At 44.8% G+C, this 14,787-nt stretch overlaps 1 protein-coding gene across 4 annotated transcripts in view; it reads left to right on the top strand.

The window, feature by feature from the left end:
* Positions 1-42: 42 nt before the first annotated feature.
* Positions 43-14,787, top strand: part of mctp2a (multiple C2 domains, transmembrane 2a) — a 52,213-nt gene continuing 37,468 nt past the window's right edge. The window contains exons 1-8 of one of the 4 annotated variants that reach the window (XM_079501730.1): positions 43-200; positions 3,296-4,267; positions 5,079-5,135; positions 5,548-5,638; positions 12,552-12,694; positions 13,126-13,202; positions 13,300-13,414; positions 13,520-13,543. In XM_079501730.1, the coding sequence (XP_079357856.1) occupies positions 123-200; positions 3,296-4,267; positions 5,079-5,135; positions 5,548-5,638; positions 12,552-12,694; positions 13,126-13,202; positions 13,300-13,414; positions 13,520-13,543 (1,557 nt within the window). In that variant the 5' untranslated portion in view covers positions 43-122. Of the gene's footprint in view, positions 209-1,877; positions 2,171-3,295; positions 4,268-5,078; positions 5,136-5,547; positions 5,639-12,551; positions 12,695-13,125; positions 13,203-13,299; positions 13,415-13,519; positions 13,544-14,787 lie in introns of those variants that run through there. The other 3 variants (XM_079501733.1, XM_079501731.1, XM_079501732.1) reach the window with 3 other exon arrangements.

Here is a 14,787-nt window from a genome sequence, read left to right as displayed (position 1 = left end):
TTTCCACACAAGTAGCCACAAGGGGGCATTGTAATACAATAAATGATATATGCCAATAAAGATCCTTTGAATTGAATTGATTACTGTTGGATGACGACCCGCTCCGACCTTAGCTAGCCTGCATGTCTTGTGAAGAAGTCAAGTCGTCCAAGTTGTGTAGGCCTACTGTAAAAAATAATGTGAAGGGCAAGTCCAAGTTGGTAAGTAAGTAAGTACAGTTCATGGTAGCCGAATGAAGCTAGTTTACCGTATAAACTTGATCCATACACACTGCGTTAAAAGAGGAGTTAACGGGCAATTATGGGCACTGTATTTTGCCCGTAAACCTCAAGTTTAGCGGCCATCTAGTTAATATACGGTAATATACAGGTGTGATGGTACAATTCGGGAGTTTACCGGAGTTTGTTGGAAAGTTTAACGGGAGTTTCCTGTAATATACACATCCGTATTCCCTGCTTTTTGCGCAGTGACAATCATTCGAAGTGTTTTGGATTGTACCCAAGTTAATACTCCCCACAAACGTCACATGGAGACATTGGGGGCATGAACAATTTGGCACATTAACAAAAGACAATGTTTTATGTGAACGAGGTGTGATTGCTGCATTTTAAAACTATAGGTTAACTGTTTAACAGCTATTAACAATAGGCGGCCTACCTAAGATTTAACCATTTAGTCCTACAATTCCAAAAGTAGGCCGGTGCCGTGTCATTAGTGGGCAGTCCCCAGTACGCCTACCCCTTGTTAAACCATTTTGACTTCGCTCACTTGGAAGAATATAAAACAATAAGACTGCACTCACTGCAGAATGCAAACATGGCTTTTGGATCAATTAAATAGTCGACAATCTCAATCTTTCATGAGCCTATTCAGTCTGATAGCTTGCAATGTGCATCAGTCGGTTAGCAGTCCCTCAGTGCATGTTCCTGGCATCCTGCTCTAGTCCTAGCCAGCTGTGCTTGGGGCTGGAATAGGTCCAGTGTGCATGAGCAGAGTAACCAAGCAGGGTTTTGGGACTGTTTGAGTTGTGCAAGAGGAGGGCAACGGTCCACCTGCCACAGGGCCTGCCCTGTGTGGGTTCGCATCCCAGCCTTTTAACTGCCTGCCAAGTTGGGCTTCTTTCATGTGGGCCTGAGCTCCTTAAGACATCAGCAAATATTGAACATGGCTGGGTCCAGTCTCAGACACATCTGTTGTCACATAATAGTCTTCTTCTGTTGTGCACAGACAAGAGGAGTCTGGACATCAGTGCTTCTGTTGTATTATCTCCTACGTGTGTGGACACTAAGCTATAGTTTATTCTCTGCAAACACAACTGCTCACTTTTGATGAGCTTAGGCTAAACCATGTTCCACTGTAAACACAATGCTAAACCATGTTCCACTGTAAACAAAACAGGCATGTGGGGGGAAAGAGGGAGCCATGGTCTAATGAGGCAGCCACTGAATGCCAGCGCTATAGATCAGGGTTCAGATAAGAGAAACAGATAGCCAGCATTTCACATGCCTTCAGGCTGACTGCATACATGTTGCGAATCCACCATCAACAGCATTTTGGAACGTTTTGGGCCAGCTTAACAGGACAGTTGTGTCCTTGAATTAGGCTAGATTTATGGAATTAAAGATTTAAAAGTACTTAGGCCAATGAATAAACTCATATTAATATGACTAGCATGAAACTGGCGTGTGTTGAATCAAGACAAACAGAACAATGGCTTAAAATGCAGATCCTTTGGAAAATATTCAAACAAACAAGAAGCAGCAAATTGACAATTTATGAATCACTGTCTAATGTAATACTTCATTTAGATACTTTGTAGAACTTCCCAGAGAGCTTTTTAGGGGCGTTAACCAAACACATTGCTCACCACTTGGGGCTGACTGATTTCATTGCAACTCACCTGGTGGGACTGGTAAGGCCAGTTTCACCTAGTTTCACCCATCACCCAGTTTTGACATTCCAGTCCATCCATCAGCAACGTTGTTTTCAAGCATCAGATAGTCTTCAATACCTCTGCTGCTGCTGCAGGGAACATTTCCTCATTTTCTTCATAGCAGTCACGCTTGAGCTGCTCAGTGAAACAACCCGAGATAGAGGACTATACAGTACCTACTATATTTGTCAGCTAGGCCTCTTTGCCAGGAGTTCTACTGTAGTCCATACTACACAGGTATTGTATGCATTTTGTCTAAATTAGTTTAATAGGCCTAAAGGACAAAGACTAAAAAATCTCCATTAATTCAAGGCTTCTTGGGGTGTGTAATTGATTGAAAATATCTAAAAGAGCAATGTTACTGTATATTGAATGATCTCTGTGTAGCACCTTAGGAAAAATGGTGACTTAACAGTGATGATCAGTTTCCTGGCAACCACTTGTTGTCATGATGGGTTTGTGCGATACCATACTAAGTTGTACTGTCTGCATCGTTGTAAGATAAGAAGAATGGGGCTAGGTGGGACGCTGTGTGAAGCATGCTGGTTTCAGAACAGATGAACAAACAATCTAAAATATGTTTTACAGTGTATATGATGTACAGTGTGTATAGAAGTACTGATTGTGAACCTCTATCTCAGTCAACACTTCCTATTTCAATACATCCTAATCTACATCTTTAACCAGTTTCAACCTGGTGTCATCTCAATCTGGCCAATCACAATTTGCATCCTCACTTTTGTCTACACACTTTTGTATTCAATGTTTGTTTTTACTGTTTACACACTTTTGTCTTCAATGTTTGTGTTTACACAGACCCTCAAATCTGGACATAGCCCCTCAAAAATCACACTTGTGTGAAGTGAGGGGCGCCGACTGTATTTATATTTACATATCGGCCACAGGGTCTTACGTCATCATTTAAACATTAAAGTCCATAGACTTGGCTGGCAAACGATTTACTGTATGTCTTAAAAGTACTCTAAACAAACATTAAAAATCCCATAGAATTGGCCCGGGCGGTTAGCTCAACCGTCTGGGCACCTAGGCTGCTAAGCCTAGGTGGGGTTCGACTCCCGATCCCGACGGCCTTTGCCGCGTGTCATTCCCCCATCTTTCTCCCCATTTCCTGTCAGTCTACGTTCAACCTATCAATAAAGGTAGAAAAAGCCACAAACTAAATCTAAAAAAAAGAAAATCCAATAGAATTTGCTCCCATAATGACATAATCTTCAAAAGCTATGCATTGCAGGGGATAGCGCCCCCCAACAATTATGATGTTCAGCTGCCTTGTATTTTGCCTAATATACAGTAAATCAATAGGATCTCGGCTTCACTGTTGCTTTTTTTTTCCATCTGAAGGCTACTCTTCTAGACTGCCTCAAAACAATGGAGGTCAAGAAGAAGACGTTCTTCGAGAACCTCCGCATGAAAACCAAATTACCCAACCTAAAGAAGCCAGCCAAGAAGACGCCTAAAAAGGGAAAGAAGCTGAACTACAGGCGCAGTCTGTCAGTGCCAGACCTGAGATTTGTATCAGGTGACCACTCCCAGTCCTCTCCTTTACAGAGCGCCCTGCTGACTGCTTGCTCAGATGGCATCTTCTTTGGCTCGTCACCAGGTCAAAGTGATACAGACTCAATTGCCAGCAGCTCTGTCGCCAGCGGATCCATTTTCACAGACCAACTGAGTGATACAGCGGAAAACCCCGCCGAAGCGTCCTACGACAGAATAAGTGCACCTGTAGAGCCGCGGACGCTCCATGAAGTTGAGGAATTCGAGCCAGTTTGTGGCAGTGAAATCTACGATCAAATAGACACGTCTTCCAAGGTCAACAAAGAAGATCTACTGGCCATACCAGCTGTGACTGTTCCTCCTGTCCCTGCACCGAGGAAGACACCAACACGATCCATGTCGGTGGACAGAGAGGATGTCCCCCCTGAGAGACTTAACAGCCCAGGAAACACTCGCCCAGACGCTAAGCCAGTGATCAGTAGATCACGGCGTGGTGGCGTGGGCTCAATTGTAAGATCAGACTCGTTCGAAAATGAAGAAAGCCCTTGCATAGAAAAACAAGCCTCAGAATCAGGCGAGCGAAGAAAGCTGTCCTCCAACCGGAGAGCCTTTTTATATGAGAGGTGGTCATCCGCAGAGGAACCTGTGGAGAGTGCAGAGGGTGCGTCTTTGGAACAGGCCTGTGGCTCATCCAGTGAGGAACGAGTCCCCATGCCATGGACAGACTCGGATCCAGACAGAGATGTCTCCCCCTTTCTCTCAGAGGCATTGTCCATGGAAGAGTACCGGCTGGATGAGGCCACAGAGGAAGCATTAGAGGTGAGTTTGCATGCATGGCAAAATCTTTTACACTCTCAGAGATAAGGGAGCACTCAAACCTTTTCCGTGTGTGGGTGCATTTAATTTTCTGACATTGGTTGGATGTTAGACACTGTCAATATTGTATTCTATTTTGTATTCTCAATTTGATAACCTACACTAGAGCTAGAGAGGTAAATTGTTTGCATTTCTATAATGCCTCTATAAAAAGCTCTTTATAATGTGCATTATACTGTACACACATATACACACACACACACACAAGCTAAAGGGAACTGCACACAAAGCCAGGATGAGCGGCGATCGAACTGGGAACCTTCCGTTTCCCATAGGGCCACTCTACCTTCTGAGGCAGTTATTACTTTATTAAATTGGGAGAAATGTATTTAAGTGAGGCACTTTTAAATACAACTGCAATAATAATATATAGTATGTGACTTGTTGGTTTAAAATGGCAAGTAATAAATTGTTTTAGTGATGACATGAGTTCCTGATGTGAAACTTGACCCAATTGCACCGCCTATTTTTTTAATTGTTCTTGAACCGGCGAAACTTGTTAGTGGAGCCATTTGCCATTGTGTGCCACAGCCGCAGTGTGCCATTTAAGGTTGTCTAGACAGTTCAGTTGGATTTACATACAGTGAACACAGATTTTTTGCAACTTCATACTCGGGGTGGGGGGGGGGGGGGGGGGGGGGGGGGGGGTATGGCTTCCCACCCCTCGAGTATGCAAATGTTATATTCAGATACTCAAGCATTATTGGTATACAACATTATAAAATATTATGCCAACGATCCTTTCCTGCATCAGATTGGTGAGCAGGGGGATTTCTTCGATGATGCCAATCCGGAACTGGCAGACGGCTCGGTGAGTAGTGAAAAGACTACAGTGCTCATTGGAATAGGCAGAGCTGCATGTAATTCCAATGCATGCAGTAATTAAGTCAGTTATGTAATTGATGTGTCCTCCGTTACAGGCGTTAGGGCGGCTGTGGCTCAGGAGGTAGAGCAGGTCGTCCAATGATCCTTGGGTCGGCGGTTCGAATCCCGGCTCCTCCTGTCCACATGTCGAAGTGTCCTTGGGCAAGACACTGAACCCTACATTGCCTCCAATGAGTCGGTCGGTGTGAGCTTGCCACCATTGGTGTGTGAATGTGGGAAGTGAGGACGCTGGCGTCGACTGTTCGCCGCTTCACCTCCCAATGTATGAATGAATGAACCATTGTAAAGCGCTTTGAGCACTTGGAAAAGCGCTATAAAAATGCAATTCATTATTACAGGTCCCAGGGGCACCCCTCCCACTGCAGAGATATCGCCTCAGTATCGACCTGAAGGAGGGAAGGAATCTGGTCGTCAGAGACAAGCGCTCAGGTATGTGAAGAGATGATAATCGCATGGCGTGTCATAAGGCTATGGAAACAGAATGATAATATCACTAGTAAGTAATCGTCAGGTGTTGTCATTGCTATCTTGAGAAGAAGCTTAAAGGGATATTTCACTTTCAAAAATCTTTTGGTCATTTTATCGTCTACTCAGGCTTATGTGAACACCCCAGACAGTTTTTGGAAACTATGGAATCGTGCATTTCCTGTCAGTGTGTTGGTCGGGCATGTGACATCATCAGGGTTGGCGCATGTGACATCACGTGACATCATCAGGGATGGAGATCCCTGATGTCATCAATATTGGCCAGCAACTCTACATCTGACCTCAATCCTCAAACCCTTCCATATATGGAGCTGACATTGTTCTGACATCCCATATGTTGATCCTTCCCCATCCATCCTTCCTCTTCGATGTCTCCCTTTTGACTGATACCTGTCCATTTAAACTCTAGACGGGCCTGCCCCAAAGTTATTACTTGCGTGAGCAGAGCGCAGGCTGCGTATGTCGGTGACTGGCTCGGCCAATCAGGGATTCTGAATTTTGGTGGTCCCCTTGGCCAATCAGGTATTGGGTATTTGTGGTGGCATCGCTCGGCCAATCAGAGTGCAAGTTGTGAGCTTGCTGCGTATGTCCGTGGCCCCCTCAGCCAATTGGATTGGCTTCGTATGTTGGTGGTGCCGCTCGGCCAATCAGGGATTGGCTGATGACGTAACTATGTATGTTTATGTAAAAAAGGTGGTGGAGGGACAACACCGACATAGGTGGATGACGTAACCAATTGTAACCCATTGAACCCATTGTAGTGGTGAGAGATACGTTGCGTGCTCTGCTCGCACACAAGTAGGCCATTCATGGCCAACTTGTGTGCGAAAAGCAAGTTGGCAGCTCGACACGACAGAGTGCATTTCTAGTTATTGCAGCCGTGCCCGGCAGCCGGCGAAAACTAGAGTTCCCTACAGGCCTGAAAATTAAGATCTTACGGTTACCCCCATACCAAAGCACCAGCGCTCGCCCAGCAGTCTGCTGTCACCCAGGTGGATATGTTGATCTGACCCCCCCATTCCAAAGCGCCAGCGCTCACCCAGCAGAATGCTGTTACCCAGGCGGATATGTTGATCTGACCCCCCATTCCAAAGCACCAGCGCTCGCCCAGCATTCTGCTGTCACCCAGGTGGATATGTTGATCTGACCCCCCATTCCAAAGCACCAGCGCTCGCCCAGCAGTCTGCTGTCACCCAGGCAGATATGTTGATCTGACCCCCCATTCCAAAGCGCCAGCGCTCGCCCAGCAGTCTGCTGTCACCCAGGCGGATGCGTGCACGCGACCTCGCCCTTAGGTGTCTTATATATCTATATCTTTAGGCTCTTGCTGTGTTGGCTTTCAGCCAGAGCAAGAGTCAGTCATGCATACAACACTGTCTGAATATAGTACAGTACGCATGTATGTATTGTACAGTACACACCTCACACAATAGCTCATAAGAACTAAAATGTGTTTGGCGACAGCATGTGTAATAGCAATAACCGTTGCTGTTTAGTTGTATGCCTGTGTTGTACACTACACTGTGAATAAAACAACCTGCCTGTTATGTACACTACACTGTGTTGTACACTACACTGTGTTGTACACTACACTGTGAATACAACAACCTGCCTGTGTTGTACACTACACTGTGTTGTACACTACACTGTGTTGTACACTACACTGTGAATACAACAACCTGCCTGTGTTCTTAGGACCTTCTAATGCGTATTAGTAAGTGCGTAAGTGAAATGTCCCTTTAAAGGGTAAGACCACTTTTTTAGAGGTTTGGGTTGTTTTCTTACCTTATTATGGTCAAACTAGTCCAGTCCAGGAGTTATTTCGCTCCATAGTGCAGTTTTACAGAAAATAGCGTTATAAAAATACCAGCCCATTGACTTACATTGTACACTGAAACAGCTCTCAAAATCACTCTTTTAGTTCGTAAACAAACACAAACAAAGTTGTTTCAGACAATATAGAGCAACACCAAAACTCATGTGGTTTTATTTCTTCATAAAAATGGTAACTTCCTGTTGATTTTACTATATGAAGATCTGGATCCGGATCCATGGATCCAGTCCGGGTTTTCTTCTGAATAAAAATGGACAAATCAACAGGAAGTTAACATTTTTATGAAAAAATAAAACCACATGAGTTTTGGTGTTGCTCTATATTGTCTGAAACAACTTTGTTTGTGTTTGTTTACGAACTAAAAGAGTGATTTTGAGAGCTGTTTCACTGTACAATGTAAGTCAATGGGCTGGTATTTTTATAACGCTATTTTCTGTAAAACTGCACTATGGAGCGAAATAACTCCTGGACTGGACTAGTTTGACCATAATAAGGTAAGAAAACAACCCAAACCTCTAAAAAAGTGGTCTTACCCTTTAAGTGAAACCCGTACTTATACTACTTTATGGAAGGCTACATGCTTGTGTCTTTCCCAAGCATGTCAACCAACATTCCACAAGTCATGACTCTAGGAATTTCCCTTATGAGTTACCTTATGGAAAGGAAAGATGAGATAAAAAATGGACAATAATCCTGCATGAGGTGGTGTATTATTATTGCCCTTGTAGGCTGTTTTTGGCGAGCGACACCGTCTTGTGAAATTGCATGAAACTGGCTTCATGGTATTGTTAGCAGGAAATGTAAACACGACCATGACTGTTACGGTAGCATGAAATTATTTCCACTCGTCTGACTGCATACCTGTGTTTGTTCACATAGTGTAGTGTACAACACAGGCCCACAACTAAACAGCAAAGGTGTCTCCACCAGGCCGAAGGCTTGGGGGAGTATGTTTTGCACGCCGTCTGTCCGTCCGTGTGTGTGTCTGTGTTTCCGTCCGTCTGTGTACACAGAATCTCCGCCATCGTTGGCCCGGTTGATGCCAAACTTTGCACACACACTCCCTGGACGGCAACGACAAACCTCTGCCCCCAAATTGTCCAGAATGGCCTGTTATAGCGCCACCATGAGGCAGATTTTCACATTTGTACCTATAACTGCACCGATCTGCGTAACTTGCATGCACACTCCCTAGAGGACAAGGAAAGACCTTTGATTCCAAGACCTTTTTCACATCTGCCTTTTATAGCGCCACCAGGAGGCCGACTTTTGTAAAATGTTTTTGATATTACTCCTCCAGATTCTGTCCAAAAATCACGCCAATCGGTACACAGTATCTCTATAGTTATGTGATCAATTCAAGACGTATCTGTCCGATATTTCATATTCCATCCTAATTGGCTAACTTTGGTTTCCAAAGTGTGAGTCTCAAATCATGAACGCAATGTGTAATTTATGTGAAATCTTTCACACACTTTCCTACTAGGCTAAGGAATAAATCACACCCTTTTCACATTGGCCTTTTATAGCACCAGCAGGAGGCTATACAATAACCTGACCTGGTGGAGACATGTGACACTTTGCCAGGCGCGGCTGCACAAATAACTTTGGGGAAGACCCGTCTAGAGTTTAAATAGACGGGTATCAGTCAAAAGGGAGACATCGAAGAGGAAGAATGGATGGGGAACGATCAACATAATGTCATATTGTCGCAAAGCTTGTCAGCATTTGAATGTACAACTGCATATACAAGGCGTGTCCCAGTGCAGACTCTAACAAGAAAGTTGAAGAACTGTAGAGTAGAAAATACTTCTCTTCCAAATGCAATAAAACCTTTACAGACTTTAAATACAGACTTCTACTGAAGATCAAAATGGAAGACTCTACGGACGAACTATGGGTGACATGCTTCCAGGAAACCGCTGAGGTCCTGCTGGGTCACAATGTACAGTCACTGGCAGAACTCAGAAACACTAATGGGACTGCATTTGAAAATGTCTTTCAAAAAGTAAACAAAGTCAAGCTGCATGGAGACATACAACAATAACGATCAACTGGAGACCCTAGTAATGGAAATCCAACCAGAGGATAGAGATCTCAACATGGCCGGAAATTAACCGGCTCTACCTGGACCCTAAATTGGGTGGCCCGAGGCCCCGTCTGGCACACATTTTGCACCCGGAAACTTGCCCGAAAACTTGAACAAACAAACCAAAAAAATATATATACTGTGTGAAAACGTGAATTAAAAAAGGAAAAAAAGTTCCATATATGGGCATTCCCAGCTGCCCATATGGAGATCCCTGACTGATCAATATTAAGCCCATTTATGGGAATGCCAATATATGATCATATTGTGACAGTCTCATGATAACCACTGTGGTTGCCGCAAAGGTCGCAGTTAACTATGGAATCATCACGATGACCTGGGCACCTGGGGCTTGCCTGGGGTGACCAGGGGGCTGATGTCACGTGATGACACGATGACCTGGGGGCTTGCCTGGGGTGAGAGACAGGGATTTAGGTGTCTCAAACAGAGTGACGGGGATTGTGGGTTAGGTGTCAAAAACGCACGATTCCATAGTTAACCACTTAAACTCTATACTTCAGTTGACTGGAGCCCCCAGAGTTCTGTTTTCAAAAATAAAACTGCAACCTTTTTTTTTAATCATAAAATATCTTTAGGCTACTGTATAGTTCATTTGGTATCTTTGAACACTTATTTGGCTTATGGGGGGTGAATCCAATATGAGATATTAAACCTCAAAATGAACTGTGCAAGATGGTGTGTGTGAAGGGGCCACTGCCAAACCAGGTATTATTGCAATGTAAACAAACACAAGCCACCATAATTTCTTTCTTCATGGCCTCCTCACTAACAGTTTTAAACACAATAGGTTGTAATTTGTGGTAATACCGACCTCAAGTGTCCATAAATGGTATTGCAGCATGAGAGAAGAAGCATAGGCTGGCATTTTAGCCTACTTTGAAAATAAAACATTTCAATGTGTTGATAATTGTAGGTTACAAATTAGGGTCTGTATATGAAATATAAAAGCATTTTTAAAACTAAATTAATCTATAGTCTATTTTAATGAACCTAACTGAACTGAACCTAAACTAGAAGGCACTGTGTGACAGTGAGTGTGCTTTAATCTCTGTACTTTGATTTGAAAGCAAATAAGGAATACATGATGCTCTCTAAATAATGCACCAGTGTGTTTTTTTTCTTTCTGTTGGTGACAGTAAATTCCTGTCGCTGGTTCAGCCTCTGCTCTCCTGCTCCCCGCTAGTTGAGAGCCTCTGCTCTGTGCCCTGCTCCCCGCTAGTTGAGAGCCTCTGCTCTGTGCCCTGCTCCCCACTAGTTGAGAGCCTCTGCTCTGTGCCCTGCTCCCCACTAGTTGAGAGCCTCTGCTCTCTCTGTGTCTTGCTCCCCGCTAGTTGAGAGCCTCTGCTCTGTGCCCTGCTCCCCACTAGTTGAGAGCCTCTGCTCTGTGCCCTGCTCCCCGCTAGTTGAGAGCCTCTGCTCTCTCTGTGTCCTGCTCCCCGCTAGTTGAGAGCCTCTGCTCTGTGCCCTGCTCCCCACTAGTTGAGAGCCTCTGCTCTGTGCCCTGCTCCCCGCTAGTTGAGAGCCTCTGCTCTGTGCCCTGCTCCCCGCTAGTTGAGAGCCTCTGCTCTGTGCCCTGCTCCCCACTAGTTGAGAGCCTCTGCTCTGTGCCCTGCTCCCCGCTAGTTGAGAGCCTCTGCTCTGTGCCCTGCTCCCCGCTAGTTGAGAGCCTCTGCTCTGTGCCCTGCTCCCTGCTAGTTGAGAGCCTCTGCTCTGTGCCCTGCTCCCTCCCTGCTAGTTGAGAGCCTCTGCTCTGTGCCCTGCTCCCCGCTAGTTGAGAGCCTCTGCTCTGTGCCCTGCTCCCCGCTAGTTGAGAGCCTCTCCTCTGTGCCCTGCTCCCCGCTAGTTGAGACCTTACTTTCCCTGACACGATGGCACTGTGATGATGCAATCCCCACACGCCCCCTGTCTCTCCACTGTTTGTCCAACAATCAACACCGTGCCAAACACCCACCAATGCCCATACATTGTCATTACATATTCTGAAAGGACCCACGCCACCAGCCCCCCTATCTCGCTTTTTGTCTCCCCCCCCCCCCCCATTAATTTCCATCGTCACCGTTCTCAGTCATGCCAGAGCTTTTCTCCTTGCTAGCTGCCACATTCTCCTCCTGTCAAGTTGCCTGGAGGTTTCCCTGTCACAGGCTGGCAGGGCGGAGCTGCTGTGGGTCCTGCCTGCCTTTGCGAGATGTTCATTTGGAGTGGGGAGCTGACAGCCCTGACAGCCCATCCCCACAGGGCCTTTGTCATGTGATTCAAGCCTCCCTGCAGGCTCTCTCAAGCACGCCTTTATTCCCCCATACAAATGAAGGCATGGGACTGGGCTTTCATTTTTTTTTTTTTTTTTTGCCAATCTGCATGCCATGGCAGAGACAAAGACGTCCGTACCCCCACCCTGCTCGCAGACAGACTTTCTTAACAGGCTTGGGAGATTAACACTGGTTGCTTCTAGATTCGGGTTTCTGGTTGCCTCATGCTGGCGAATGTTTCTGCGCTTTCACAATTAAACAGCTACATCCCCTCAGTTTTTTTTGCCAATAGATGTGGGGCGCACCTCCTCCCCACATATTTCTGTCCCTCACACAGCAGCCCGTGTGTGTGTGTGTGTGTGTGTGTGTGTGTGTGTGTGTGTGTGTGTGTGTGTGTGTGTGTGTGTGTGTGTGTGTGTGTGTGTGTGTGTGTGTGTGTGTGTGTGTGTGTGTGTGTGTGTGTGTGTGTGTGTGTGTGTGTGTGTGTGTGTGTGTGTGTGTGTGTGTGTGTGTGTGTGTGCGTGCGCTATGAAATTATAGGAGATAAACTATTGGCACTGTGCAAGTTTCTTACCCTGTGGAATGGATGTTAATGTAACACCTCCCATTAATGACAATTTGTGTCTCATTGTCTCTCTCTCTCTGTGTGTGATGTTATCATCCCAGGGACCAGTGATCCTTATGTCAAATTCAAACTGGAAGGAAAGCAGTTCTACAAAAGCAAAGTTGTGTACAAAAACCTGAATCCACGGTGGAACGAGTCCTTCTCTCACCCGCTACGCGACAGAGAGCATGTCGTGGAGGTCCGGGTAGGTAGACTCTATAGGTAGACTCTTGTCCACTTGTTTTATATCAAATCTGACTATATATATATATATATATATATATATATATATATATATATATATAGCACATTTCACACAGCAAGTGCAACCCCAATGCACGATGATCTACACAGCCTCGCTTGAATGGCAGTGCGTGCAGTGTCGTTCACTGAAAATATCCTTCCCAGTAAATTTAACTCTGATAGTGAACAAATGTTCACTATGAACCCGTAAGTGTCCATTTGGTTACATCTGTACACTATTTGGGGACAGTTACAAATAGATATGTTGTAGGAGGTAATCAAGTGGCCGCAGTGTCACTGCGCTATAAAATAAATAACAGCATGGGCACAGCATCATACAGCGTACTTCTCTGTTAAACTCCTCTCCATCATCCTTTTTTTCCTTTGTCACAGGTATTCGACAAAAATCGCACCACTGATGAATTCATGGGCTCTGGCACTATTATCCTCAAGAGTCTTGAATTGTACAAGTGAGTTGTGCGTTGTACAGATTTGTGACATGTCATACACATTAAATTGGGTATATCCACGAGTACCGTTGCTGATCACCGTGTCTCTGCTATACAGAACCATACAGATGGAACTGCCTTTGACTGATCCTAAAAGTAAAGAGAACGACATGGGGGTCATTATTGTTGACGTCTGCATAATGTTCAGAGATGCCACCATAAAAAGAAGTCCGGTAAGAACCATATGTTTTAATGAGTATTACGTAGATTTTGACTTGTTTTACTTTTCTTTTTAAACACTGTTTGTACTGATTTTATTTCTTCCGTTTGACTTACAGAGGTGGCCAGTAAGGAAGAACAAGGTACAGTATGTGTGTGTTTTTATATTGTCATTACAGTATCTCCAACTAACCTTGGAAAATGTACTCATTACATTTGAAGTGGAACTAGGATGTCGGCATCTGACCACCCATGTCAGAACGTGCCATTATTCTCTGGGACACCCTTCCTGGTTTTAGGCACTAGGGGGCAGTAGATCACTGTACTATAGAGCAACAAAGAACGAGGTGTTTTGCTGGGGGCTTGGGCTTTTGTGTGTAACCTTGATTTCAATGCAATCTATTTCTTTTGTGGTTTCACAGAAACCCTTTTGTTGCAATGCATATTGCATTTTGTGCTATATCATTTACTGAACAAAAATGTGTAGGAACATTATTATATAGTGATCAAAGTTTGTCAAAATAATCATTGACAAAATACATGAAGGAGGTGGGGGGGGGGGGGGGGGGGGAAGAGAAGCCTTTACTATAACACCACATTATTGGGTGTATTACATGGAGGAAATAGAATTGTATTCAGTGTATTGTAGCTGTAATTATGTATGAGTAAAATGGAGGCTGTGTGTTACTGTTTGGGGACTCACACTGCAATCATTGTTGTATCTGTGGGTTTATGTTCACACCTATGTCGTCGCTACATCTGCCACTGTGCAGTCTCTTGATGGACCGGTAGACAATCTCAGTTTGATATTAGACGGAAGGGGGGGGGGGGGGGGGGGGGGGGGGGGGGTGAAGCAATTTTCATACACGTCGTAGGTTATCCTCCACAGATGGCTAAAGGGACTCGGAGGGAGGCAGAGGGAACGTGTGATGGGATGCCACACGTTTCCACGTTCCGCTACCTAAATCACGGTCGCTAATTCAACAATGTAACAATGCTAACTCCCCCCCTCCCCCCGCCACAATTTATTTTATTTTATTTTTTTGTTCTTTTGATAAATATACAATTTCTTATTGCGTGTAACACCTATTCTGGAGGTGGTGAATACACACTTCTCACAACTCTACTACCCCCCCCCCCCACACACACACACACACACACACACACACCCTCTCCGAAATATGTTTTTCTCTCCCTAAACACTAAACGGTAAAATCCACAGCGTTAAAAGTATCCATTTGTAACTCTTGAGTAAACAAATGTGACCAAATGGAGTTAAATTAAGTCAGGAGTTGTGCTGTGTATACCGTGCTATACCCCCACCAAGATATGGAACGGGAAGTGGCTGAGTAAAAAAAAAAAAACTCTGCGGTGTGATAGTGTTTCA

Source organism: Electrona antarctica, assembly GCF_951216825.1.
Source record: "Electrona antarctica genome assembly, chromosome: 5".
Classification (NCBI taxonomy): Eukaryota; Metazoa; Chordata; class Actinopteri; order Myctophiformes; family Myctophidae; genus Electrona; species Electrona antarctica.
This window is presented reverse-complemented; position numbering and strand designations above follow the sequence as displayed.